This window comes from Halichoerus grypus, chromosome 6 (genome assembly GCF_964656455.1).
Source record: "Halichoerus grypus chromosome 6, mHalGry1.hap1.1, whole genome shotgun sequence".
NCBI classification, from domain to species: Eukaryota; Metazoa; Chordata; class Mammalia; order Carnivora; family Phocidae; genus Halichoerus; species Halichoerus grypus.
Genome location: NC_135717.1, coordinates 113,203,137 through 113,228,406, shown reverse-complemented (window position 1 = coordinate 113,228,406; position 25,270 = coordinate 113,203,137). Strand labels below are relative to the sequence as shown.

At 43.4% G+C, this 25,270-nt stretch overlaps 1 protein-coding gene across 1 annotated transcript in view; it reads left to right on the top strand.

Annotated features, from left to right (window-relative positions):
- Positions 1 to 208: 208 nt before the first annotated feature.
- The window catches only part of SLC38A1 (solute carrier family 38 member 1), a 59,657-nt gene continuing 34,595 nt past the window's right edge, over positions 209 to 25,270 (top strand). The window contains exons 1-3 of the mRNA XM_078074166.1: positions 209 to 1,125; positions 15,307 to 15,450; positions 18,520 to 18,733. Of these exons, the coding sequence (XP_077930292.1) occupies positions 18,612 to 18,733 (122 nt within the window). The 5' untranslated portion in view covers positions 209 to 1,125; positions 15,307 to 15,450; positions 18,520 to 18,611. The remainder of the gene's footprint in view (positions 1,126 to 15,306; positions 15,451 to 18,519; positions 18,734 to 25,270) is intronic.

The window sequence follows — 25,270 nt, the reverse complement described above, 5'->3', positions numbered from 1 at the left end:
TCCAAAGGTGCCCGGGCGCCCCGCTCCCCCAGCCACTGCGCAAGCCCCCTCCCTTCCCCCACCAACCCGGGCCTTCTCCGTGCGGTCCCCGGAGCCAACACACCGCCCCAACGCGGCCCGCAGCTCCAGACACTGCCAGCAGTTCGCTGGGCTGCGCGAACCAGCCACTCCCGCGGCCATCCTCACGCTGCGCGCTTCCCACAATGCAACTTCCCTGGCTCCCTCGGCCCATCTGCGCTCTGGCGTACCCCGAAATGCGGCCCCATCGCACAGGCCTCCTCTCCTCCGCCGGCGCCCTCTTAGTCGCTCCCACTTCCATCCCCAAGGGCTCCCGGTCTCCAGCCGCCACCGCAGCCGGGTTCTGGGCCCGCTGCCGGGTCCCCAGGAGGGCGTGGGGCAGGTGTCCAGGCTGCGCGCCGCCTCCTCTCCTGGTGCCACCGTCAGTGCACCCAGCACACGCACGCCCCGCAACCACTCCCTCGCCCCTTCCCCGATGCTCAGTCTCCGCCAGCCGCGGTCGCTGCACCCTCTGAGAGCCGCAGGAGGGAATTCGCGAGACGCGGCCGTCAGCAGAGACACCATGTGACGGGCACCGCTCAGTGACAAGCAGCTTTGGTTAAAAAGCGGGCGCGCGGGAGGGGAGGCGACGGCGCGCGGGACGCGGGACGCGGAGGAGTGGCCTGACTTTCCCCCTTTAAACCATCACGAGCCATGGAAGCGCAAAGGCGACGCGCCCCCCAGTAGGAGAATGACTGCGGTTCGAGACCCTCCGTGCCAGAGGGTGTGGATGTAAGTGCGAGGCTAGCGAGCAGCGTGTGGGTGGGGGTTGGCGGTCGAGGGAGATTCTGATGCAATCGGCCCGGAAAGGAGGAGGAGAGCCAGAGAGCGCGGGCTGGGGTGGCCACGCCGCTCTGCCTGAAGGTCGCTGGGAACCTCCGCCCTTCACCTTCCTCGGAAATCCGCCACCGCGCGCGAACCCTCCCCGCCCAGCCCTCGCTGACGGAGGCCACCTTTTCCCCGCGGAGGCAGCCAGACCGTGACACAAAGGACATCACACGGCCGGGGGGAACCCCGGAAGGGCGGACACCTGGTCTCCTTTTGCCACTTTTCCCTTTATTGCCCAAGGTAAGGCGATTCTGCTTTTCCAGGGGGAGCCCAGGGAGCGGTGGCAGGGAGGAAAGGGATGTTTTGGATGCGAGTGGAGGTGGTAACGTACAAGTCACCCAAGCGGGCGTGGAAGGAAGGAGTGAGCGGTTCTACCGGCGGCGTTCGGATTTTGCTTGTATTACAGGAAAAGTCCAGATCCTCTGTTCTCCGAACACACGCGGTAGCGTAAGGCGGCGTAGGGGCCCCAGATTTCACCTTTGCGTGGGCTGTGGCTTACTTTTTGGTTCTGTTTTCATAGCGGCAGAGTGTGGCACGCGATCTGGTTAAATGATACTTAGGGTCGGGGACCACGCGGGTCTGAGTGCAGCGGCCGAGAGGGCGCTACTGCATACCCGAGGAGTGTTCGAATCCTGGACATTTGGGAACAATTTCCTGCGTCCGCAGGGCCCAGAGGAGAGCATGTGATGCCCCCGGGGGTGTGCGTGGGGCCGGCTGGGGCTGGGGGGACTGGGCGCCGCGGGGGAACCGAGCCGCCGAGCGTGAGTAAACAGGAGCACGTTTGCAGCCCCTTCCTCGAGCTCTGCCCCCTCTCTCAGTAGCCTAGAGTAGGAGGATGCGGGGGGAAGATTACTAAAGGAAGCTGGCGGGGATTCACTGTCCTTTCCCGCCCTGAAGAGGTGCTTTCCAACGTGAAGAAGGGGAGAAAGAGAAGTGCTGTTCTGAGAGCTGGATTCCGCGGGAGCTGGCGAACAAAAGGCCACCGCTCGCGCGGGGCCCGGGCGCGGACTGCCCTCGCCTCCTCTCCCCTTCCCTCCTGCGGTCCCCGGCGCCTCGCTCGCGTCCCTAAACGTGGCCACAAAAGGCCTTTGAACTCGCCGCGTCGGTGCCGGGAGGAAAGCGCTCCTTCGCCCTAGTGCGCCCCCTGTTGCCCTCCACCCCCATAACCCACCTCCCTGAGCGTCTGGCTCCTCAGCACCCACTGGGACCCCACAGGTTACGGGGCTGCCTGGGCGCTGCTTCCCTGCGGAGCCGCCCGCCCCTGGGTTTAGGGTGAAGTGTATTCGGAGGATATACAAGAGCATATGGCGGCAAAAGGAATTTCGCGGTCACAGCCTCACCGCATTTCGGGATGCCTTTCACAGGCTGTCTCGGGCTTGGGAAGGTGGTGCTACAGTTGAGAGCCCTTTGTGTCTCGCTCTGCGGCTCGGACCCAGTTTTTATAGCACTGTTTCGTGGAAACCTTACCGCCGCCAGGATCACGTACTTTTTCTCAGACGAATCCATGGTGATGTATGTAGTTAAGAGTGAAAAAGACCCCAGCGCTAAGAAACGGTATTTATTTGTATGCGAAGGGGGGTTGACATCTCTGCAGTGGAGTTAATTTTTTTTAATATAAGGGGGAGGAGAGAATAAGGCTGTGGTTTGCAGACTGCGGAGAACAGCAAGGCTGTAATTTGTCACCTTGATGGAAGAAACTGTGCAGCAACTCGTGCTTTTTCTGACGTCAGAAGGACAACGGAAATAAAACCTGAGCTAGGTGGCTGGCTGGCCTCATTGTTGAAACATCTCACGCTGGGTGGGTACTCCTGAAATCTATGCGAAACTGTCAAGATGAGGCACTGATCCTGGATTTTGCTTCCGCCCCAGCCTCAAAATGGCTTTACTCTTCTGAGTCCCTTCAGTTCTCAGCATGTCACCTTAGGTATTTAGGAAACTTGCCTAGTTTGGTTTGAGGTCTTAAAACCTTGATGAGGTGTGTTCACCCCCCTCCCCCCCAAATATTCAATAAATATTTCCTACTGAGGACTTATTATATGGAACTAGATAAAGTTCGTGCTTCTGTGGAGTTTCCCTTCTCCTGGGGGAAAGAGACAATAAATGCACATATAATGAATTTCAGGTATTTGTTAGGGTAAGGGAGAAATAAAACAGGATCATGTGATGGGGGAGGGCACTAGAAATAGATGACCGTCTAGCAGGGCCTGTGTGGGAGGGTGACGTTTGTCCAGAGACTAGGAGGCCAGGCATCTGTCTATTCTAGTCTTGTATTTTTCCTCCCTCTGGGTGATACTTGCAGGCGAAAACCAATCTTACTCATTATTGTTCCCCTAATGCCCAGCACAGAGTAGCTGCTTAATAAATGCCTCTCAGATTGAGACTTTAGTCATCTCGTTCACTTCTTTATGCTGCTGTTGACTATCCCTTCCTTTCTAGATCCCATTATTCCTCTTTCTCCCAAGCGAAGATGTGAGAGGTTTCTTTACTCTGCTTCTCTTTCCCTCTTACCCTCTCCCCACTTCTGAGCAGTTACCAGGCCCTTGCAAATGCCTCTCAAACCTGTCTTCTCATCTCCATTCCAGCTGCTCAAGTTCAGGTCCCTGTCATCTGTCCTAGACATGGCAATGCAAGTCGTGTGCTGGGATACAGGGATCATGAAGCAGATGTGGAGATTCCCTGAAGAAACCAGTGCTTCACACAAGCACAATACGTGGTGAAGAGTGAAGCAGAGAATTCATGAGGTAGAACAGCTTTCTAGTTGCTCTCCTCGGGTACCAAGCCCTGCTCCCCTAATTCAGTCTCCACACTTCCATGGGATCTGTATTTCTAAAACTCAGTTTGCATTTTTCCAGTGACTTTGCTTCTAAAAATCTTCAGGGGGTTTCCCTGGCCTAAAATTAAAGTCTCGATTCCTTAGCTGGGCACTCAGGACCCTCCACGGTCTGACACCTCTTCTCTTTCCATCTTTCTCACAGTTCACCCTGTGCTCTCCCTGTGGCTTTTCTGCTTCAGTATGGGTGTTGATTCTGGACTAGAATGCCTACTGTCATTCTGTGTATTTGTGAAGGCCTAGCCCAAATGCCTCTTTTCTCCCTTTTCAAATCAGTGTTCACTGATCATCTCTTAGCATTTTCATAAGGATTTATCTTTTACTTTTTGCACTTTTGTCACTCCAGGTGATGGAAGGCGGGAGATGAGGCACAGGCTGGGTTCCAACTTACCAGCCCAGGGACACTGGGAAGATTTTCAGCATCTCTAAACCTTAGTGTTTTTGTTTTTAAAGATTTTATTTATTTATTTGAGAGAGAGAGCTGGGAGAGGGGAAGGGTAGAGGGGGAGGGGGGAGGGAGAGAGAATCCTCAAGCAGACTCCCTGCTGAGTGTGGAACCTGACATGGGGCTTTGTTTTTTCATTTGTTAAATGGGAATGAAGATAATGGTGATGGTGGTGGTAGTGGTACCTATCTTACTGAGTTATCCTGAAGATTTAATGAAGATAATGGTGTGAAGTGCTTGGCACTGTGGTAGCACTCCATATATATTGAATTAAAAGGGACTTCAGGTTTCTCATCTATCAGAGGTGGTGGGAAAGTTGATCAGTAAAGTTCCCCTTACCTCCAATATTCTGTGCATATTTAATCATTTAAAATACTTTTCTGAAAATAATATCTTAATGGAAACTATGAAGGGTGATGTGGGGGTGGGGGGAAGGATGTGTGTAGAAGTAAGCACTTTCAAAATCGCATCATAGACTTCAGAAAAAGACACCTTGGACCACTGACCCTAAACCGCGTCTCTTAAAAACAGTTACACTTACTTCTGAAATTTGATCACATTATAGTCATTGGTTTTCTAGTACCCACCTATGTGTTAGGGTTACTTAATAACAGTAAAGGAATTCAGTGATCAGGAAGGCCCTGTGTTTGGGGGAAACTTTGCAAAAACCAGGCTTAAAATCAAGGAACTCTGCCTCAGGTAGGGTTACAATGTGTCTTCGCCAATAATTAGCTGGGTGTACTTGTGCAAATCATTTAACATTTTTATGCCTCATTTTCTCATTTGTCCAATGCTAATAAATAGTGTCCAAGCTGCCTAACTCACAGAGTTTTGAAGATAAATGAGAACAGAGCTGAGGAAATCCTTGAACAAGCTAAAAGAAGTACTCAAGATGATAATCATCTGGAGTTAAATGTGCTGCTAATCCACAGGTTTAGGGGACGAGTTTAGATTAATGATTCTCAACTCTGCCTTCACATTAGACCCACTTGGGGTCTTTTATTTTTATTTTTTTATTTACTTTTTTAAAGATTTATTTATTTATTTATTAGAGAGAGAGAATGAGAGCGTGCAGGAGCAAGTAGGGGGGAGGGGCAGAGGGAGAGAATCCAAGCAGGCTCCCCACTAAGCCCAGATCCCATGATTCTTGAGATCACGACCTGAGCCAAAAACATGAACTGGACATTCAACCCACTGAGTCACCCAGCCACCCCCAACTTGGGGTCTTTTAAAAGCTGCCAATGCCCAGACTCCATTTCCAGACCTTCAGATGTAGTTGGCGTGGGGTGGAGCCCAGACTTGGGAATATTTTTAAAAACACCCAGGATGATTCTAATTACAGTGGCTTAGATTTTAAAGCAAACAAAATAAAGTCAGAATTTAAATGAAGACCTCCATATGTTGTTTGATAAAGTCTAAGTTATTCAGAATTGTGAGCTTGACTGACTTTTCCCCTGATTTGACTAAACCAACCAGTCGTTGACATCATGGAACCACAGCCTTAGGTTACAATTCACAGCCTGGATTTTCCCAGGCATACAATCCTGTCCAGTGATACAGCCGGGGCCACATGAAGATTTAATGTGTGGATCTCAGTTTCCATCTTTTAGGAGTGATGAAGAAGACTGGAAAAGAAAGAGACAATGGAAAGGAGAAGGAAAGGGATAGGCTCTGACCCAGGTATGGGAGGAAGAGGCTCTGAATAGGAGAGACAGGACAGAGCACAGAGAAAAAGTCGTCTTTGATTTATGGAACTCGTTTAGTTGAGGTTGCACACTGGTGGCTAGAAAGCCAAATAAAGCCCGTGGGTACATTTTGTGTGACCTACACTTTCTTTTAAAATTGTTTGGAATTAGTTGTCGATATTTAAACATCTGATTCTCACTTAAAATCTGGATTTCTGGCATTTCTTTTTTTTTTTTTTTAAGATTTTATTTATTTATTTGAGAGAGAGAAAGCAACAGAGATAGTGAGAGAGAGCGAGCACAAGCAGGGAGGAGAGGGAAAAGCAGGCTCCCCGCTGAGCAAGGAGCCTGATGCGGGGCTCTGGGATCATGACCTGAGCCAAAGGCAGAGGCTTAACCGACTGAGCCACAGGCGCCCCGATTTCTGGCATTTCTTGGAAAAAAAAAAAATCGAAAGATCTGGCTTATTCCTACTGAAATAGGTGGGATATGTGTTCTCCAGTTTCTTACGCCCAGTCTGCCTTGCTCATTTGTCACACGTACCTGGGCCCTAGTTGCATTTGCAACCCTTAGTCTACATCTATCTGTAGATGTTAGGACTTGCTGCACATTCGAATCCCCTGTAGAGCATTTAAACTATCCATGCTTGATCCCACCCTAGACCAATTAAATCAGAAACTGCTGTGTGTTAGGTTTTTTTTTTTTTTTTTTTTTTTTTAACTCTTGAGGTGATTCCTCTGTCTATGTCTAGAACTGAGGACTTCCAGCCTAGGTCACCTATTCAGAAGATTTGTCCACAAGCCCATTTCTTATCTCTGAAAATGATCCATTAAGAAACATTGGATAGAATCATAAATTCAGAGGGTTTTAAAACTGGAGATCTTTGAGAGAACATTGGTTAATCAGAATTTCCTATTTTAAGGTGAGAAAACAGGCCTAGAGGGAAGAAAAACTTGTCCAAGGATTATTACATCATTTGATATTGGGACATAGTGTGTTTTATGTTTTCTATTTCCATGCAAAGGTAATTTTTTTTTTATAAATGATCCTCTTTACATGCACCACTTTGTGATGCTTTAAAATTGCCATTATTTCTGTTCTTTCTTGAGTATTTTGTTGGGAGCTAGCTATCATAGCTTAGCTAAGCCTTAAAAACAAAGAAAACCCCATCCAGTGTTTTTAGTTCAACAGCAGTTCTTGATCAAAAACATCATTAGAGCAAAAACATGTATGTGCAAAGAAAGAATTTTCTCAAACTGTTCCAGGCTGTTTTCAACTCTGTGTTTTTAGTAGTTATTTAAATCTGTGAATTTTCAGTTGATGAGGAAGATTTTTAGTTTTGTGGTACCCACACTGCTCAAATACACTCACTGTTCTCATTTATTTAAGCATCAAGGGGATTTTTTTTTTTTTTTTTTTTTTTTTTATGTACTATACAGTTTGTCCCATATCCAAAGTTACAGATTGACTTCGTTAACTTCTGGAGTTTATCAGTATCTTCTGTCTTAGAGAAATCAGAGTCGTTTTAAAACATCTGAATAAGGATAGGTTAATTCCCAGACATCATAGGCTGGGCATATTGATAACAGACATTTGAAAGATCACATAGGAACCAGAAGAGAAGGGGAATTCTGGAGCAATGGGTGCAGGTGTCGGGATACTGTGAACAAGTTAGGATGCAGGGGTCTACCTGTCCCAGGAAGTGAGCAGCTCATCTCCCTGCCCCACGCAGAAATATTTGGTACTTATCCCCTGATGAGCTTCCTTTAACCTGGGGCTTCTCTCCCTTGGCACTGCTGACATTTGCAGGCAGATAACTGTTGTGGACTGTTGTGGACTGCCATCCTGTACATTGTATAATGTTTCACAGCATGCCCTGACCTCTCTCCACTAGAAGTCTGCAGCATCCCCTCATTTGTGACAGTCAGAAATGTCTCCAGACATTGCCAGAATTGTCCCCAGTAGACAACCACTGCTTTAATTAATTCCACTTTCTCTGGACCTTTAGAAATCATGCCAAGAATTCCTAAACATTCCAAGCATAGTGACTGTGATGTTCATGATAAATACTTTCCACTTATATAGGACTTTACAGTTTTAAATGTATTTTTACATAATTCTCACATGCCCAGATTAAATGTAAAAGGAAGTAAGGGGCACACTTCATGAAGGAGATGAGGCTATTCATGTTGCTTCCTTTATCTTCCCATTTCTATTTTGTTTTCCTGAGAAAGTGTGTTTGTGAGGATCATTAATATATTGTCTGCAGACAGATGATCATAGCTTGCTTTTTAAATTTAGTCATCATTATTATTGTTAACGTATTTGCTACTACCATGTGCTAGGGAGCTATGAGGTCTATGACCCCTGTCTTCGAGGAGTTGACATTCTAATTACGGAGGATGATAAGTACACAGGAAGACTATTAACATATATAAGAACCCTTGTATAAGCCAATGAGTAATCTATACAAAAATGCTTGAAGAATTCATGACAGGTAAATAATCAATCATGGGTTGGTCATTGGAGAGAGATAATCACAGAGAAGGTTGGTTTGAAATTAAAAAAAAAAAAAGCATGAAAGCAAACAAGCTGGGCTCTGAGAGAATGTACTTACATAGGAATGGGCTTTACAGGAACGGGGAGGGGAGCATGTTCAGGGCCAAAGGAATGGTGTGAACAAAGCAGAACACTGTATGACTAGATCCATTGAGGGAATGGAAGGTTCAGGAGGAAGGTCATCAGAGAGCAAATTAAAGAGATAATTATGAGCAATCTGGGATTGTCTTGTAAGGTTCCAGAGATTAGACTTCATCCTGTAGACATTGGGTGGGAAATTATGATTGGCAAGAAGAGAAGAGCAATGTGCCAGACATGTATATTCAGGAACACCCTGACTCTGTAGGGGGGAGAAGGTAGGGTCGGCAGGTAGCATGGGGGAAAGCGAGTTAGGATTGTGGGCAGAGAGGAATGAGGGGCAGGGAGGGGACATATGAAAGAATGTTGCGGGGGCCTGGTGACTGATTAGATATTCAACCGCATTAAAGCAATACCCGGGCTCCACGTCTGAGTGATGAGGAGAAGGAACATTATCTTTAACAGGAATAGCAAAGCTGATGCGTGAGGTCAGTGCTGTGTTCAAGTAGGCATGTGGAGTTTGAGGTAATGGCGAACATCCGCATGGAGAAGTCCAGCGGGCAGCTGGCGTCTAAAAAGAATTTGTGGAAATTTTTCTGAGCAGGAAGGAACCTGAGAGAGCCTCTCTCCCTCCAGCCTTCTCATTTTACAGCTGAAGAAACATGTGACATGTTAAGTGACTTGATCATTATCAAGTAGTATCTGTGAGGGAGATCCTATTTCATAATGCAGAGGAATGCTAGTTTTATAAAGTGAAAAAGACTGGGGAAAAAAATCTGAAAGATGCCTTTGTGGAATGAAACCTGACACTCCAGGCTTGAAACCTCAGAAAGGAAAGAAGCTGGAGTGTGCGCCGGAAGGAGCGGCCCCTGCACTACCCTGCAGGCGGGAGAAGCAAGGCGGCTGGCAGGCGAGGCCTAGAGGCAGTGCTCCGGAGCCAGCTGGTGGGGGTCAGGAAGCCGTGCTCCCTGCCTGCCGTGGGAGGAGCTGGAGAGAGTGGGAACTGAGAGAGCGCCGCCCGCCTTGACGAGGCCGTGGTAGCAGTCGTCGCGGGAGCCTACGAGACCCCGCCGGGCACTGTTGTAGGTGCTGCCCACGGACCCGAGCGAGGAATCTTGATAATGACTGTAGGAGGTGGGTATTCTTCATCTCCAGTTTACAGATTCAGAAACTGAGGCAAAGAGAAGTTAACCTACTTGTCTGCGGTCAACGGCTCCCAAATGGTGGAGCCAGAATTGGCCAGTTGAGCATGATTTCAGGGGAGCGATGAGGACGGGAGCAAGTTGTTCAGGTTGTTGGCAGTAAAGGGCCTATACAAAAATGCTTGAAGAATTCATGACAGGTAAATAATCAATCATGGGTTGGTCATTGGAGAGAGATAATCACAGAGAAGGTTGGTTTGAAATTAAAAAAAAAAAAGCATGAAAGCAAACAAGCTGGGCTCTGAGAGAATGTACTTACATAGGAATGGGCTTTACAGGAACGGGGAGGGGAGCATGGGCGGGGGTGGTATTTCAAGGTTATAGACAAAGTCGCTTTCGAGATACCGAGCTGAGAGTGATTGGTGAAAGTCAGGGAAGCGCGAGGAGAGGAAGTGGTGATACAAAGTGCTAGCAGAGCTACCACAACTTGCATTTGGTTAAGCCGGTGAGTCTTGAAGAAGAAGAGAGAAAACACCTTGAATTTGAGATTGCTTACTGGTTCCTAGGCTTTTCAATACTAAAGGCCACTTTTATTATTCCCCACCTCCCAAAGATCTTTTTCAAAGATTTTGAGTATCAATTTTAAGCTTTTGGGTTTTTAAAAACTGATGAATCACAGACCTGTACCTCTGAAACAAATAATACATTATATGTTAAAAAAGACAAAAAAGATAGTAGGAAGGGAAAAATGAAGGGGGGGAAATCGGAGGGGGAGACGAACCATGAGAGACTATGGACTCTGAGAAACAAACTGAGGGTTCTAGAGGGGAGGGGGTGGGGGATGGGTTAGCCTGGTGATGGGTATTAAAGAGGACACGTACTGCATGGAGCACTGGGTGTTATACGCAAACAATGAATCATGGAACACTACATCAAAAACTAATGATGTAATGTATGGTGATTAACGTAACATAATAAAATAAAATTTAAAAAAGTTTTTATTTAAATTCAATTTAGTTAATATATAGTGTATTATTAGTTTCAGAGGTAGAATTTAGTGATTCATCAGTTGCATATAACACCCAGTGCTCATTACCTCAAGATTCCACACTTGGGTCCGTGGGCAGCACCTACAACAGTGCCCTCCTAAATGCCCATCACCCAGGTGCCCCAATTCCCCCACCCGCCTCCCCTCCAGCAACCCTCAGTTTGTTTCTTATAGTTAAGAGTCTCTTATGGTTTGCCTCCCTCTCTTTTCATCTTATTTTATCTCTTCTTCCCTTCCCCTATGTTCATCTGTTTCGTTTCTTAAATTCCTCATATCAGTGAAATCATATGGTATTTGTCTTTCTCTGGCTGACTTATTTCACTAAGCATAATACCCTCTGGTTCCATCCAGTGGTTGCAAATGGCAAGATTTCATTCTTTTTGATGGCTGAGTAATATTCCATGATGTGTGTGTGTGTGTGTGTGTGTGTGTGTGTGTGTGTGTATGTGTGTGTGTATATATATATACACACACACACACTACATCATCTTTATCCATTCCTCTGTCGATGGACATCTGGGCTCTTTCCATAGTTTGGCTATTGTGGACATTACTGCTAAAAACATTGGGGTGCAGGTGCCCCTTCGAATCACTGTGTTTGTATCCTTTGGAGAAATAGCTAGTAGTGCAATTGCTGGGTTGTCAGGTAGTACGTAGCAATACAGTGTATAGCCTTTCTCAAGAAACAAGAAAAGTCTTAAATACACAACCTACCTTACACCTAAAGGAGCAGGAACAAGAACAGCAGGAGAAGAGAAATAATATGGATCAGAGTGGAAATCAATAATATAGAAATTAAAACAAACAAACAAACAGTAGAACAGGTCAACGAAACTAGGAGCTGGTTCTTTGAAAGAATTAATAAGATCAATAACCCCCTCGCCAGACTTATCAAAAAGAGAAAGGAACCAAATAAATAAAATTATGAATGAAAGAGGAGAGTTCACAACAAACATGCAGAAATACAAACAATTATAAGAGAATATTATGAGCAATTATATGCCAACAAATTAGGCAATCTGGAAGGAATGGATGCATTCCTAGAAACATGTAAAGTACCAAAACTGAAACAGGATGAAATAGAAAACCTGAACAGACCTATAACCAGACCTATATTGAAGCAGGAATCAAAAATCTCCCAGCAAGCGAGTCCAGGGCCAGATGGCCTCCCAGTGGAATTCTACCAAACATTTAAAGAAGAATGAATACTTCTTCTGAAGCTGTTTCAAAAAATAGAAATGGAAAGAAAACTTCCAAACTCATTCTATGAGGCCAGCATTATCTTGATCCCCAAATCAGACAAAGACCCCACCAAAAAGGAGAATTACAGACCAATATCCCTGATGAACATGGATGCCAAAATTCTCACCAAGATACTAGCTAATAGGATCCAACAGTATATTAAAAGGATTATTCACCACGACCAAGTGGGATTTATTCCTGGGCTGCAAGGGTGGTTCAACATTCGCAAGTCAATCAATATGATACATCACATTAATAAAAGAAAGGACAAGAACCATATGATCCTCTCAATAGATGCAGAAAAAGCATTTGACAAAATACAGCATCCTTTCTTGATAAAAACTCCCTGCAGTGTAGGGATAGAGGGAACATACCTCCATATCATAAAAGCTATATGTGAAAAACCCACAGAGAATATCATTCTCAATGGGGAAAAACTGAGAGCTTTTCCCCTAAGGTTAGGAACACAACAGGGATGTCCACTGTCACCACTGTTGTTCAACATAGTACTGGAAGTCCTAGCTCAACAATCAGACAATAAAAAGAAATAAAAGGCATCCAAATCGGCAAAGAAGAAGTCAAACTCTCACTCTTTGCAGATGACATGATACTCTATGTAGAAAACCCGAAAGACTCCACCAAAAGCAGAGTCGCAGGATATAAAATCAATGCACAGAAGTCAGTTGCATTCTATACACTAGCTTTTGTTTTAGTTGAAGTGTAATTTATATGTGATGCAATATCCAGATTGTAAGTATACTGTTTAATGAGTGTTTACTACAACTTTAATATATTAATTTATTTCCTGGTTTTATTACTCAAAGAAATATAAAATTGCCAGTCAGAATTTAGGATCATCACACCAAGTTAATGCAATCTAGCCCAAAGCAAGAATACCTGACATTTTAGTCAACGTATTTGGCCTGTTTGAGGCCTTTTGAAATACAGAAAAGCAGCTCATAGATTCATATTATTACCATCTAGGAGCCAGGTGATCCAAGGATCTCAAATGGGTAAACCGGCTCAGTTATGGGTAGAGATGGCAGGAAGAATAGGACCATCATTGGCCTTAGGCCTAACACTTTCTCAGAACTACTGACGTAGCTACCATAATTGATTCTCAGCCGTTGAGCTGGGAAAGGTTTAATCTTATTAGTTTTACAGAATAAAAAACCAATAGTGATTCATAACAATTTTAAAATTAAGTGTGTGTGACTGGATATTATTGATAGGAAGGCATTACTGCTATTTTTTTAGGTTTGATAGTGATCTGGTGGTATTGTTTTATAAAAGTGTTTTTTTCAGAGATAAGTGCTGAAATATTTATAGATGATAGGATATCTGGGATCAGCTTTAAAATAATTCTCTGTGATGGTGGGGGTTAAACTTCAACAAGACTGGCCTGAATTGATAATTGTTGAAGTTGGTTCATGGGGGCTCATTTGATTCTGTCTACTTGTATATATGTTTAAAATTTCCCATAGTAAATTTAAAAGGGGGGAAAATAAAATGACGAACATCAGTTAGGGTTTAGTTGCATGTAACAGAGATCTTTCTATGTATGTTAAGTGAAAGGGATTTAATACAGGCAATTAAGTGCCTATAAAATTGTCAGAAGAGATGGCAGGGCAGGCCCTAGGCTGGGCCTCTAGGAATAATTACTGGGATGCCACCACTTAAACTTGTCTGCTAAGGGAACTGCTACTTGTGCCTCCATCCTGAAGCCAGGGAACCAGGAAGCCAGTTTCTCACTGTCTCAGCTGCATGCTCCAGGAACACATCATTTGAGCCAAATCTGATGATCAGGAATCCATAGCCACAATTGTTGGTACCAGAGCCATCTGCTGCACTGGCTAGAACTGTACCAGCAAAATGGATGCCTTGCCCCCTACCCCCGCTCTCCAGTTGGTGGAATCTAAATCATACCTAGAACCCTAGCTGCAAATGGGAAATGTAGCTCTCAACTTTCCATCTTCTACAGAACTGGACTAACAAGTAGAAACAAATACTGAGCAGGCCAATCCACTCTGAAGTATATTAGCAATTGAAATTGTATTTATCCCAAAAAGTGATTTTTGACATTGTTTAAGTTACAATATATTCTTTGGTTTGGCTTTCCCTCTACAGTATTTTATTTTATTTTTTTATGTGTTTTTCTAAGTAGGTTCCATGCCCAGCATGGAGCCCAGTGCAGAGCTTGAACTCATGACCCTGAAATCAAGACCTGAGCTGAGGTCAAGAGTCGGATGCTTCACCGACTGAGCCACCCAGGCGTGCCCCCCTACAGTCTTCTAATCAGCGTTTACCAAAGCTCTAAAAACCAAAGCTGTAAAACTACTCAAGAACATGTACCTTGCTCCCTCTGCTCTAGCTAGGTTCATCTGAATGGTCATGCAAGGCCTGTGCTATTCCCAATACAAGTGATGCCTTCCCAATCCCCTGGTCTAAATCTACCTGTGTTTAGACATAGTTCAAGTCCTAACTTTGTGAAACCTTAGCTGATTGCTCCAGGCCCCATTTTTTTTTTCCTTCCTTCCTTCCCTCCTGCCTGCTTGCCTGCCTGCCTTCTGTATGTAGGTATATCTCCGAAATCTTTCTGGATTTATTCTTTGTTCTGCCATATAGTTGGGTCTCTATCATGCAGATATTTTATGGTATACTGTCACTTTATATGGGATGGTCTTGCTTGCTTAAATAGGGTGTAAGCAATGTAAGGCTAGATGAGTTTCTCTGTATCTTCTCCTTTGATATATAACACTATGAATAGTAGAGACTTAAGTCTTTATGTTGGTACTCTTGGTAAATAAAATGTACCAATCAGCATACCGAGATAATGCTTGCTTAAGAGGACCTCACAAGATTGTGGTAAAGGACCAAAGTTGTGTTCTGTGCCGATAAAACTTTAATTTGTAACCCATATAAATGTTGAGAGATTGTAATTATGGTTGGGCTAACATCAAGATCTTCACACAGTGACCCTGTTAGGCCTTTTCATTAATTGTATTCTCTGATAATGGCCTCTTATTTCAGTGAAGGTGTCATTCTTTGCTTCTTGAACTCGGCCTGCACTTCCTGGCCGTGCCGTTGACCATGTTCTCCTTCACTGAGAAGTCTCAGCTCAGGCCCCATCTCCACCCATCAGTTTCTCGTCTGCCAAGCAGGGTGACTGTCCAGAAGTAAAGGGTTGGGTGTCAGTTTATGGCACAGTCCAGCAGATAAGCAAGCATTTGCAGCGATTGTGTAGACCCGCGTTTACTATCTCGACGTAACTCAGGATAGGAGATCGTATCTTGTTAAGCAAACAAATATGTGTTAAAAACTCTATGGTATGATTTCCACTTTTGTAACCGCATACCTGTTTTTTACTTGTACTCACTCTTTTCATTTTACAGATATTTATTGAGTGCCTACCGTGTGCCAGGCACTGTATCTATGTGCATAGAAAGGCCCTGGAAGGTCAAAGGTCATACTCCAGGATATATATCAGTATATACATATATATATACAGCGATCATCTCTGTGTGCTGACATAACAGGTGATTTTTTTCTGTTTACTTGTGTCCCCCTTCATTTGCAAACATATATTTTCTAATTTTTCTACAAAGCTTGTATTATTTATTAATAAGGAGCTAATATGTTTTTAAAAAACATTTCTGTTCTCCAAAATGCTTATCATGTAATGCTACATGAAGAAGAGTAGGTTAAAAACAGTCTAAAGTGCCAATGTTAAAAAAAAAAGAGAGGAAGAGAGAGGGAGCAGAGAGGGGGAAAGAAAAAGAAGGAAAGGATAATGAAGAAAAGAGGAGAGGAAATACATCAGAGTCTAACAGTGGCCCAGTTTGGGGTGGTGGGATCTTTTATACAAGGCCTGTTCTAATGATTCTATGGTGAGTATGTATTAGTTATAGAATAAGAAAAAAAATTTCTTTCTCAAGGACTGGTCCAAATGTGACTTTCCTGTGAAGCTGCCTCAGATTCCCAAATTTGACTTTTTAAACTTTGAAATCCCCTCAGTAAATAGATGATGAATTGAATAGAGAGGAATTTCTAAGTGTGGCCTCAGCTTTGGTGAGAGGTGTCACTAACTTTGTTAACTTACCCCATCCTGCAGTTTTCATTTCCAAGAATGAGTTAGATTTCAGAAAGGTTATTTCATAACAATAAAAATGTATTCTAAAAAAAAGGGGGGGATATTAGGACACAGCAGCAAGACCACGTGAGGACACAGAGAGGAAGCAGAGCCATCCACAAGGCCTCCGAAGAAACAAAACTTGCTGACTCCTTGCTCTTGGATTTCTAGCCTCCTGAACTATGAAAAAAACTTCCCAGTTTAAGCCAAAGCAAAAAACATTTTTTCTATGTGATTAACTTAGTGCTGTTATTTGCCTAATACTGACATAATTTTAGTGGCCAGGATGTCCTCTGTTCTTTTTATGCTTTTGCCTTTTTGTCCATTTATGTAAATGACCATATATGTATGTTATTTGCACGCACACACACATACACATATATATTGGTACAAAAGTTTAGATTCAAACAGTAGATTCCAGATCTATTATGAGTCAGCCTTTCCTCTCCTCAGAAAATTTTTGTCTAGTGTCCTATTTCCTACCAGTCTGTAGAGAGGAAAGGACTCAGCCCAAACTGCAAACACCATCCACTGACTCACCTTCCCACCAGCCCCGTCGTATCACTTCAGACTGTGAGGAAGCTGTCCAGGAGAGAGCCAGTGTGGCAAGACTGCTGGATATTACCCAGTCTAGCCCATCTGGGCAGCTTTCATTAAGGCGGCCAACAAGTAAGAGTACATGTTAGTGCACTGCAACTTTTGTCCAGTAAAGACAGGTTGTAAACCTTTCTGCTGTGTGAAGGCGCTGAGAACAGTTAGAGATGGCCCGGTTGCTAGCACTCCCACCCTGGCTAGAAGAATCAGCCCTGAGCCACCAGATTTGCCTTTGCCTGGGAGACGGGGCGCTCGACTCTCCTGGCCCTGGCTTCCTGCCCTCCAGGAGAGGCCCTGCCTGGCAGGAAGGTGAGGCTCCCAGAACCTGAGGTATTAGGAAGTATTTTCTTTCTTTTTTTTTTAAAGCCCATCTTCCCCAGTGCTCAGTGAGAGTGTCTTCACCAGCAGGGGACAGAGATGCCCCCCTCTCTCTGGGGGTGTGTAGGAAGCTCCAGGCCCCCACTTCAGGATCCATTTAACCTGGCCCCAGACGGCAGGGGCAGTCTCTAGCACACCCAGGGCCGCAGGTTTAAAATGTTCTGTAATTGGCTTTTTCTCCAGGATTTCCCATCCATGCCTGGTTTTTAGGTTTTTCCCCATCCCCTCATTTGGGGGTCCAGACTCAAGAGGACAGGCACAGGGGGAGGACAGGCACTAGGGGTCCCCAGCACTGGGGGAGTCTCCCTGTTGGAAGTTGTAAAGGATCCTGGAACCAGGGGAGTTTCATGCTAGATAGGAGTCTATATGAACAAAAAGGAATACTGTGTGGCCTGGTTGTGGGAAAGAGAAGAAAAGTTCTAAAAAATTATCATTCTAAGGTACTGTCTATGTGTCCTGAAAACTGTATCAGTTAGCACAATGCTTCTTGGGATTTCCTAGGATGCTTAGCTGGGCACATTAGAGTTTTGACTCTTCACCAGGCTATAGTCAGCTTATGGAATTCAGGATCAGACAAAATGCCATCCAAAGGGGTTTGCCATTGGCGGTAAAAAGAAAAACTTATTGGCGTTCTACTTCATTCCTTGGTCCCCATCCCCTCACCCGAGCTGACCCTGGTGGGGCTCCTGTACTGACACAGGCCTTGCTTCTCAAGTTGTGTCTAGCTCGTTTTGGTCGCCACCTGCTTCTTACTTTGTGATGCTGTGCGTCTGAAACTCTTTCCCCCCCTTATATACCATTGAAATCTAAGTCCCAGTCATCCGCGTCGGGGAGACTATGAACTCTGCAAGTCTTTCGTTTCTGGAGAGGAAATATAGTTTTAGGTGGATTAACCTAAATCCCCTGAGTATGAGTTTTTAATTCCCTAATTCCCTGACATAGAGTGATTTCATTGAAGAGATTGATTTAATCTCTTGCAGTTGATGGATAAAGTGTTTGCTAAATTTCAAACCACAGATTTGTCCTTTGCTGCTTGACCTCCAGGTTGCGTGGTTGATCTGTCATGATGCCGTTTATTGAGGCTTCGCATTTTTATTAAACTGGGATTGCTAAATCCGCGGTGCTTTTGTGTCTGTGTAGTCTGTACACATTCTAAGTGTGCCCTGTGATTGGATGCATTAAAATAACGGCATCACTTTCAATTTAAACACACTGTTTCATAAAAGGCATCTATATTGCCCGCAGTTGACATGGTATTCCTATTAACATGCACACGATGATGGGACAAGACTCATTTTGTAGTTAAAATGGAGGGAGATTTAAAACAGGCATAAAATTTAGAGATAAGCCTCTATCACTTGATGTACAAAGATCGCCCTAATGCATTGGATGGCAAGATGGATAAGTTATCAGTAAGTTAACTCTTTGTTTACTTGTAATAGTTTATCTTTCATTGATGGTGATAGTCATATGTTTAATTATTTTTCATTGTGTTGTGTTCTAGGGGTGTCAAGCTTATATTTTTGCTGCTATCCATTTGTAATACACTCAGAGCAGAATTTGGACTAATTTTTTGACTACGGATACTTTGTAAACATGATGCATTTCAAAAGTGGACTTGAATTAACAGAGTTGCAGAATATGACAGTGCCAGAGGATGATAACATTAGCAACGATTCCAATGATTTCACTGAAGTAGAAAATGGTCAAATAAATAGGTGAGTATTTTTCCGCTAACACTCTCAATCCCATGAAAGAAATGTCTCTCAAATATTATTCTGGTTTTCGGTTATTCTCCTGAATTATTCATGACTAAAGTTATGCTCCATTTGAAGACGTAATTTGAATTTCTTATGTGACATCTGTTGGGCACAGTCTGTAATAGCAGATGAAGCAAATAGGAAAGCAATTTATTCATCCTTTCAAATCTTTCAATTGAGTCTAATAAAAATACATAAATACACTGGACCCCAACCAGCCCTAACTTTCCGAAAGCTCTGTGCTTGTGAATCAGACAGACTGCTGGAATCGCGCTGCACGCCGTATGGGAGCGTGTACCACAGTCATCTGCCCTAACCCACGTTGTCACCCACCAACAGCCAACACCCCCTTTGCCAATGATCCCATTTCAAAACTACAAGTACAGCATTACAAGCATCATTTGTAACACAAATTTTAAATAGTAATAACCAGAGTTGGGCCCCAGTGGCTCTCTTGAGAAACTATAGTAGAGAATTAGTACATGAAACAGAAAGAAAAGATAGCATGAGTCAGAGGAGGTAGGTGGGAGGCAGGTGGGAAAAATCAGCCCGCCAAGCTCTCAGCCCCAGCCATGTCCTCAGCAGGTCCTTGCAACTCTTGGGTCCTATGTTTCTTAAGTTAGAAGAGTAGGACCAATGTCTTTTTTTTTAAAAAGTGATCTGGGCCATTCTCTGACATGACGATTTTGTAGCCAGGGTTTGTGGGTCATTTCACAGGAAGCTCTCCAGCTTGGGATTTGGTGATGTGGTTGGTGTAAAGCATGTAGCCTCCTAAAAGGCCAGGAGAAGAGAGTGGAGTAGGCAGGACCACTTATTAGAACGCCAACGAGGTACACATTTGGGGGGTGGTCAGAAGGAAGTTGGGATGGAGGAAGATGAAAACATATGTCAGCCAACCAGGCATCTCTGTGGACATTGTTTCTGGAAATCTGCTCTACGTTCTGATATGGTGTCCTAATGGAAGTCCAGCAGAGGACTCCGCTGCCACCATTTACCAACTCAGAAGTTCCAGTCCTGCCTCTTCTTCTCCCTTTTCCCTTCCTTGAATGTTCTTAGAGGTGAAGTGTGCCACCCAGACACTTCCTCAGTATCACCCAAGTACTATTCACTGTGTTGGGATATGTCTTATTGTTGGACTCAAATTTGCTTCTTGCACCCTTTCTGAGTAATTATCAATAATAACTACCATTTCTTGAATGTCAGGTGTTTTTACATATATTGCCATTTTTCCTTATGACATGCAAAGCTTTCTTTTGTAAATAAGGAAAATTTAAAAATACATTTTACAAATAAGGAAGCCGAGGCTCAGAGAAATAAAATAACTTGCCCAAGGGCACACGCACGTCTGTAGAAATACCTGTCTTTCTGCTCTATCCTGCTGCCTCCAATTATAATGCTGGGGCATTGAAGAAAAAGAGTCTTTACTAATTTTATTAAAATACCAGTGCTATTTTAAGCTCTGTGCACCCAGAGTGTTCTGCAGTCACTGCTGACCTCCACTTAACAGTGGATGGGAGTCTAACCATCTCACAAGTAGGACATTTTGGTTGTATAATGAAGCTTCATTCCCGAAGCAGTGCAAACCTTTGAGGACCTTAAAATGAGTCATTATACTGTTCCGTTTAGAATCTGAACTTGATCTTTAAAAGTTGTACTTACTAAACTAAGAATGTTAGGTTTTTGAGGAGATTACAGCTTGCAATAGCTGGAAGCACCCATTCTTGCCTGGGGCTTGGGCACCTTGCCTGGGTGAGCTCACTTCCTCCCAGACTGTGACTAAGGCAGTAAGCGGGGACAGCGGGTGTTGACCACTTGCTTTGTGGAATCTGGTTCTGCTACTGCAAATACACTGTGATGCATCTCTTTCACTGACATGAATTTTGCTTCCTTTCTGGCTCTAGGACAATTCAAATTAAAGACAGCATGTGACAACATGAAGCCAAGAAAGGCAAATAAAAAAAAAAAAAGACCCCCATCATGATTCCTGCAAGAGCTACACCTAAATACTTCTCCCTCTTCTTGTGGCTTTTTCACATGGGTGCGAGGAAAGTAGGCTCAATTATAGGACTCTAAGAGAGCCCTCTGCCAGAACAGTGAACTTTTAGGCCACAGCACCTCTTTTTAGGAAGCTAGAGAGAATGTCGAAAGCAAATATTGATCTTTGCTTACCTGGCATGTAACTGATAGCTTTGCCAGGAAAGTCCCCTCTAGAATACTATCAGAATCACCTTTTTAACTTTAGTTAAAAATAGAGTAGAGCCACTTCGGTATTAGGACTCCTGCCCTTATTCCAGTTCAATTTGTTTTATTTCATGCCCTAATTTTTGGGTTGTAGCCATGGAAATCTATACCTGAAACAGCAAAACCTTTCAAAATGTCCACTAGACCAGCACTGCTGATACTTTAATGTGCATACAAAACACCTGGAAACCTTGTTAAAATGCAGATTTGGGTTCAGGAGGTCTGGGATGGGGCCTGAGCTTCTAATTTCCAGCCAGCTCCTAGGTGATGCCCATATTGTTGATCCAGGGACCATACTTGAGAGTAGCAAGCTCTAGACTCTTTCTAGATGTGAGCTTCTTGAGAGAAAGAGCCATCTTAATCATCTTTATGTCTCCTGTACCGTGTAATGATATGATAATAGTGCCCGGTACAGGGTGGATGTTACAAAATATTTGTTAAATGAGAAAGAGAGAGATTCAGACAGACAGACAGACAGACACACACACACACACACACACACACACACACAGTGCATGGTTTAGATTTAGATTTGAATTGAATCCTGGCTCAATCAATAGATCTTGTGTGATCTCATGCTTTAAGCCTTAGTTCCATCCCTGTGAGACAGGGATAATAATAATAATTGACCTCATGGGATCGTTGGGGAATATTAAATGCAATACTGTTCTACTGTTTTAGGTTAAGAATTCAGGCTCTGCATCGGGTTCAAATCCTGGCTCAGCACTTAATTTTTAGCAATGTAACTTTGGTCAAGTCACTTAATTTTTCTAAAATGGAGCTAATAATAGTCCTGACCACATGTAAGTATTGTGAAAAGAGATGAGAAAATCCATGTAAAGTACTTGGCAGAGTGTCTGGCAATAGTAAGCCTTTTAGGATGCAAAAAGTCCGTATCAATAATAGTGCACCTCTCTTTCTTTGGGAAGCACTTCTGTGTTCTCCACCCCAAGGAATAACAATATCGATTTAGTTTTTAGATGGTTGCTGGTTATTGTTACCTTAAAGCTGTTGAAGTATTAAAGTTGTCGAAACATTAATAGATTACCCTAGCTGTATCCATGCAAATCTTCATGTATGTTGTCTACTGTTGTTTTCATCTCCATGTAGAGTTAGTGTTGTTGTGACCCCAGAAGCATCTAACCAAACTTGAGGGTCTTTCAGTTAAAATTTTTCTTGAAAGGATCTGGGGCAGCTCTTGTCACTATACCCTCACCAGCCTTTGTTTGCTTATTTTGGTCCCTGTGTATCTTTCAGAATTTATGTACTAAATTTGTATCACTTGGAAGGACCCTTGAAAATGTAATATCTTTTCTACCCGTTAAGGAAGAAGTTTTCTACCACTTCTTCCTATCTTCAGTTTTCATGTCAGAAAATTCTTTCCTTGCTTTAATGGCTCCTGTTCCAATTAAAGTCTGTTTTCTTTTCAGTAGAGTTTACCCATCAAGTAAGGCTTTGTTTACCTCTCTTCATTTAAAAAAAATTTTTTTTTAATTCAAGTAAAGTTAACATACAATGTTATATTAGTTTCGGGTGTGCAATATAGTGATTCAGCAGTTCTTCAGCAATTCCATACATTACTCAGTGCTCATCAAGATAAGTGTACTCTTAATCCCCATCCCATATTTCCCCCATCCCTCCAGCCCCCTCCACTCTGGTAACCATCAGTTTGTTCTCTATAGTTAAGAATCTGTTTTTTGTCTCTTTTTTTCTTTTTTTAAGATTTTATTTATTTATTTGACAGAGAGAGACAGCTAGAGAGGGAACACAAGCAGGGGGAGTGGGAGAGGGAGAAGCAGGCTCCCCGCCGAGCAGGGAACCCGACTCGGGACTTGATCCCAGGACCCTGGGATCATGACCTGAGCCGAAGGCAGACGCTTAATGACTGAGCCACCCAGGTGCCCCCCCCCACTTTTTTTTTTAAAGATTTTATTTATTTATTTGACAGAGAGACAGCTAGAGAGGGAACACAAGCAGGGGGAGTGGGTGAGGGAGATCTTTTTTTCTTTATTTGCTTGTTTTGTTTCTTAAATTCTACATATGAGTAAAATCATACAGTATTTGTCTTTCTCTGACTGACATTGTACTTGGCATAATACCCTCTAGGTCCATCCATGTTGTTGCAAATGGCAAGATTTCATTCTTTTTTGTGGCTGGGTAATATTACGTTGTATGCATGTACCTCGTCTTCTTTATCCATTTATCTATGGATAGACGCTTGGGTTCCTTCCATAATTTGGCTATAATAAATAATGCTGCAATAAACATAGGGGTGCATGTATCTTTTCACATTAGTGTTTTTGTATTCTTTGGGTAAATACCCAGTAGTGGGATTACTGGATCATATGGTAATTCTATTTTTAATTTTTTGAGGAACCTCCAGACTGTTTTCCAGAGTGGCTGCATGCACCAGTTTGCATTCCCACCAATAGCTCACAAGCGTTCCTTTATCTCCACATATTGTTTCTTGTGTTTTTGATGTTAGCCATTCTGACAGGTGCGAGGTGATATCTGATTGTGGTTTTGATTTCATTTCCCTGATGATGAGTGATGCTGAGCATCTTTTCACATGTCTGTTGGCCATCTGGATCAGTCTTTTCTTTAAATGCCTTCCATTTCTTTCATTCTTTCATGTTCTCCAATCTCTTTGTTACTTGCTTCTTTCCTCCTATTCTCTTTTCCTTTTCCTTTTTAGTAGAGTGTTAGGATTTCAGGGAAAGAACTAGCAAAGGTCATTCAAGTTCAAGCACTCGTTTCTTTTGTGTTATGAATCCTCAAATGAAACACTATAATCTAGTAAGAACCTGATTGGTAGAGATTACAATAGGAAGATTATCTTCCTATCATACAACCCATCCTTAATTGGATTGTTGTTGTTGTTGATTTATTTTTGGTTTTAAATAACTGTTCTATATTTCTCGCCTCCTTTCACACTACCTCAGTATAACGCCTACATCCTTTTCAAGGCTTTGTCTGTTGAAGGCCACCACGACAGCCACTGTAGGTTTTGTTTTGTTTTGTGCACAGAACAATTGGCTACCTAAGGGTTGGTTGAATTCTCCCTTATAGGTACAGACCGACCCTGTGGAAACTCTTTTTTAATAACACTTTTATCATTTGAGACCACATGTCAAAGGCACCCTTGCCCACAGCCCATTTTTTAGTCAATAAAGAGAAATCTTATTTCAATCTCTTTGCCAGAGGTCAATGCTTTTTAACATGCAATTGCAATTTTTAAATGGTGAGATAATAGAAACTTATAATAAGCTGTACAACCCAGTTAATTTGAATGGACTTTTCCATTACAAAAAAGGTTGGTTTTATTTGTTTTAAAAAAAATTTACAGAAATACAAAGCAAAGATATAAAGACTAAAGAGAAGAAAAATTTGGAACAACACAAAGGGAATAAAGTACTTCATTCTTACTGAGCTAGATTTCCCTGCAGCCTAAGAGACTCCATACTTCCTAAAAGGAAGATGAATATTCGGGTTATGGAGGGTCTTCTGAGTCGCGAGTGCGTGGACAGCTACACAGAAGAAGGATAGGGAGTGCAGGCACCACATAACCACTCAGGATGCGAAATGACCTCATGGGTCCATCTGTGCCACGGAAAAGTAGTAAATGGGTCAGAGTCAGAAAACTCCATGTAGACCAGAGTATAAGAAGACTCATGGAAGCTGAGGACTTTGCACTGGCAGGATGGCACTGGCTGATAGGAGGATGGAGGGTCTCCGGAGCGGGGGCAGGGAGTAGATTCCCACTGTAGTTGACCCTTGAACAACACGGGCTTGAACTGCACAGGCCCAAATTTTTTTTAGTAAATACAGTACAGTACTATAAATGTATTTTTTCTTCCTCGTGACTTTCTTAATTATGTTTCTTTTCTCTAGCTTGCTTTATTGTAAGAAAACAGTATGTAATACATATAACATACAACATATGTGTGCATCGACTGTTCTTGTTCTTGGGAAGGCTCTGGCCAACAGTAGGCTGTTAGCAGTTAAGGTTTGGGGTAAACTGCAGAATGCCCTGGCCTGGCTTGTCTCATCCTCACCAAAATGAAGTTCATTTTGAGGAGCAGGGGGGAGATAAGACTGGGGCATTGAGACAACATTAAATTAAGCAGTACCTGGGATTGCGGGTGAGGAATCTGTACTTGAAACTTTGTCCGTGGGGGAGCCAGTGAAGATTTGGGGGAAAACCTATAGAATCAGGGAGGCAGCTGACAATGTTTTTTTAATGTGCTTTTTAAT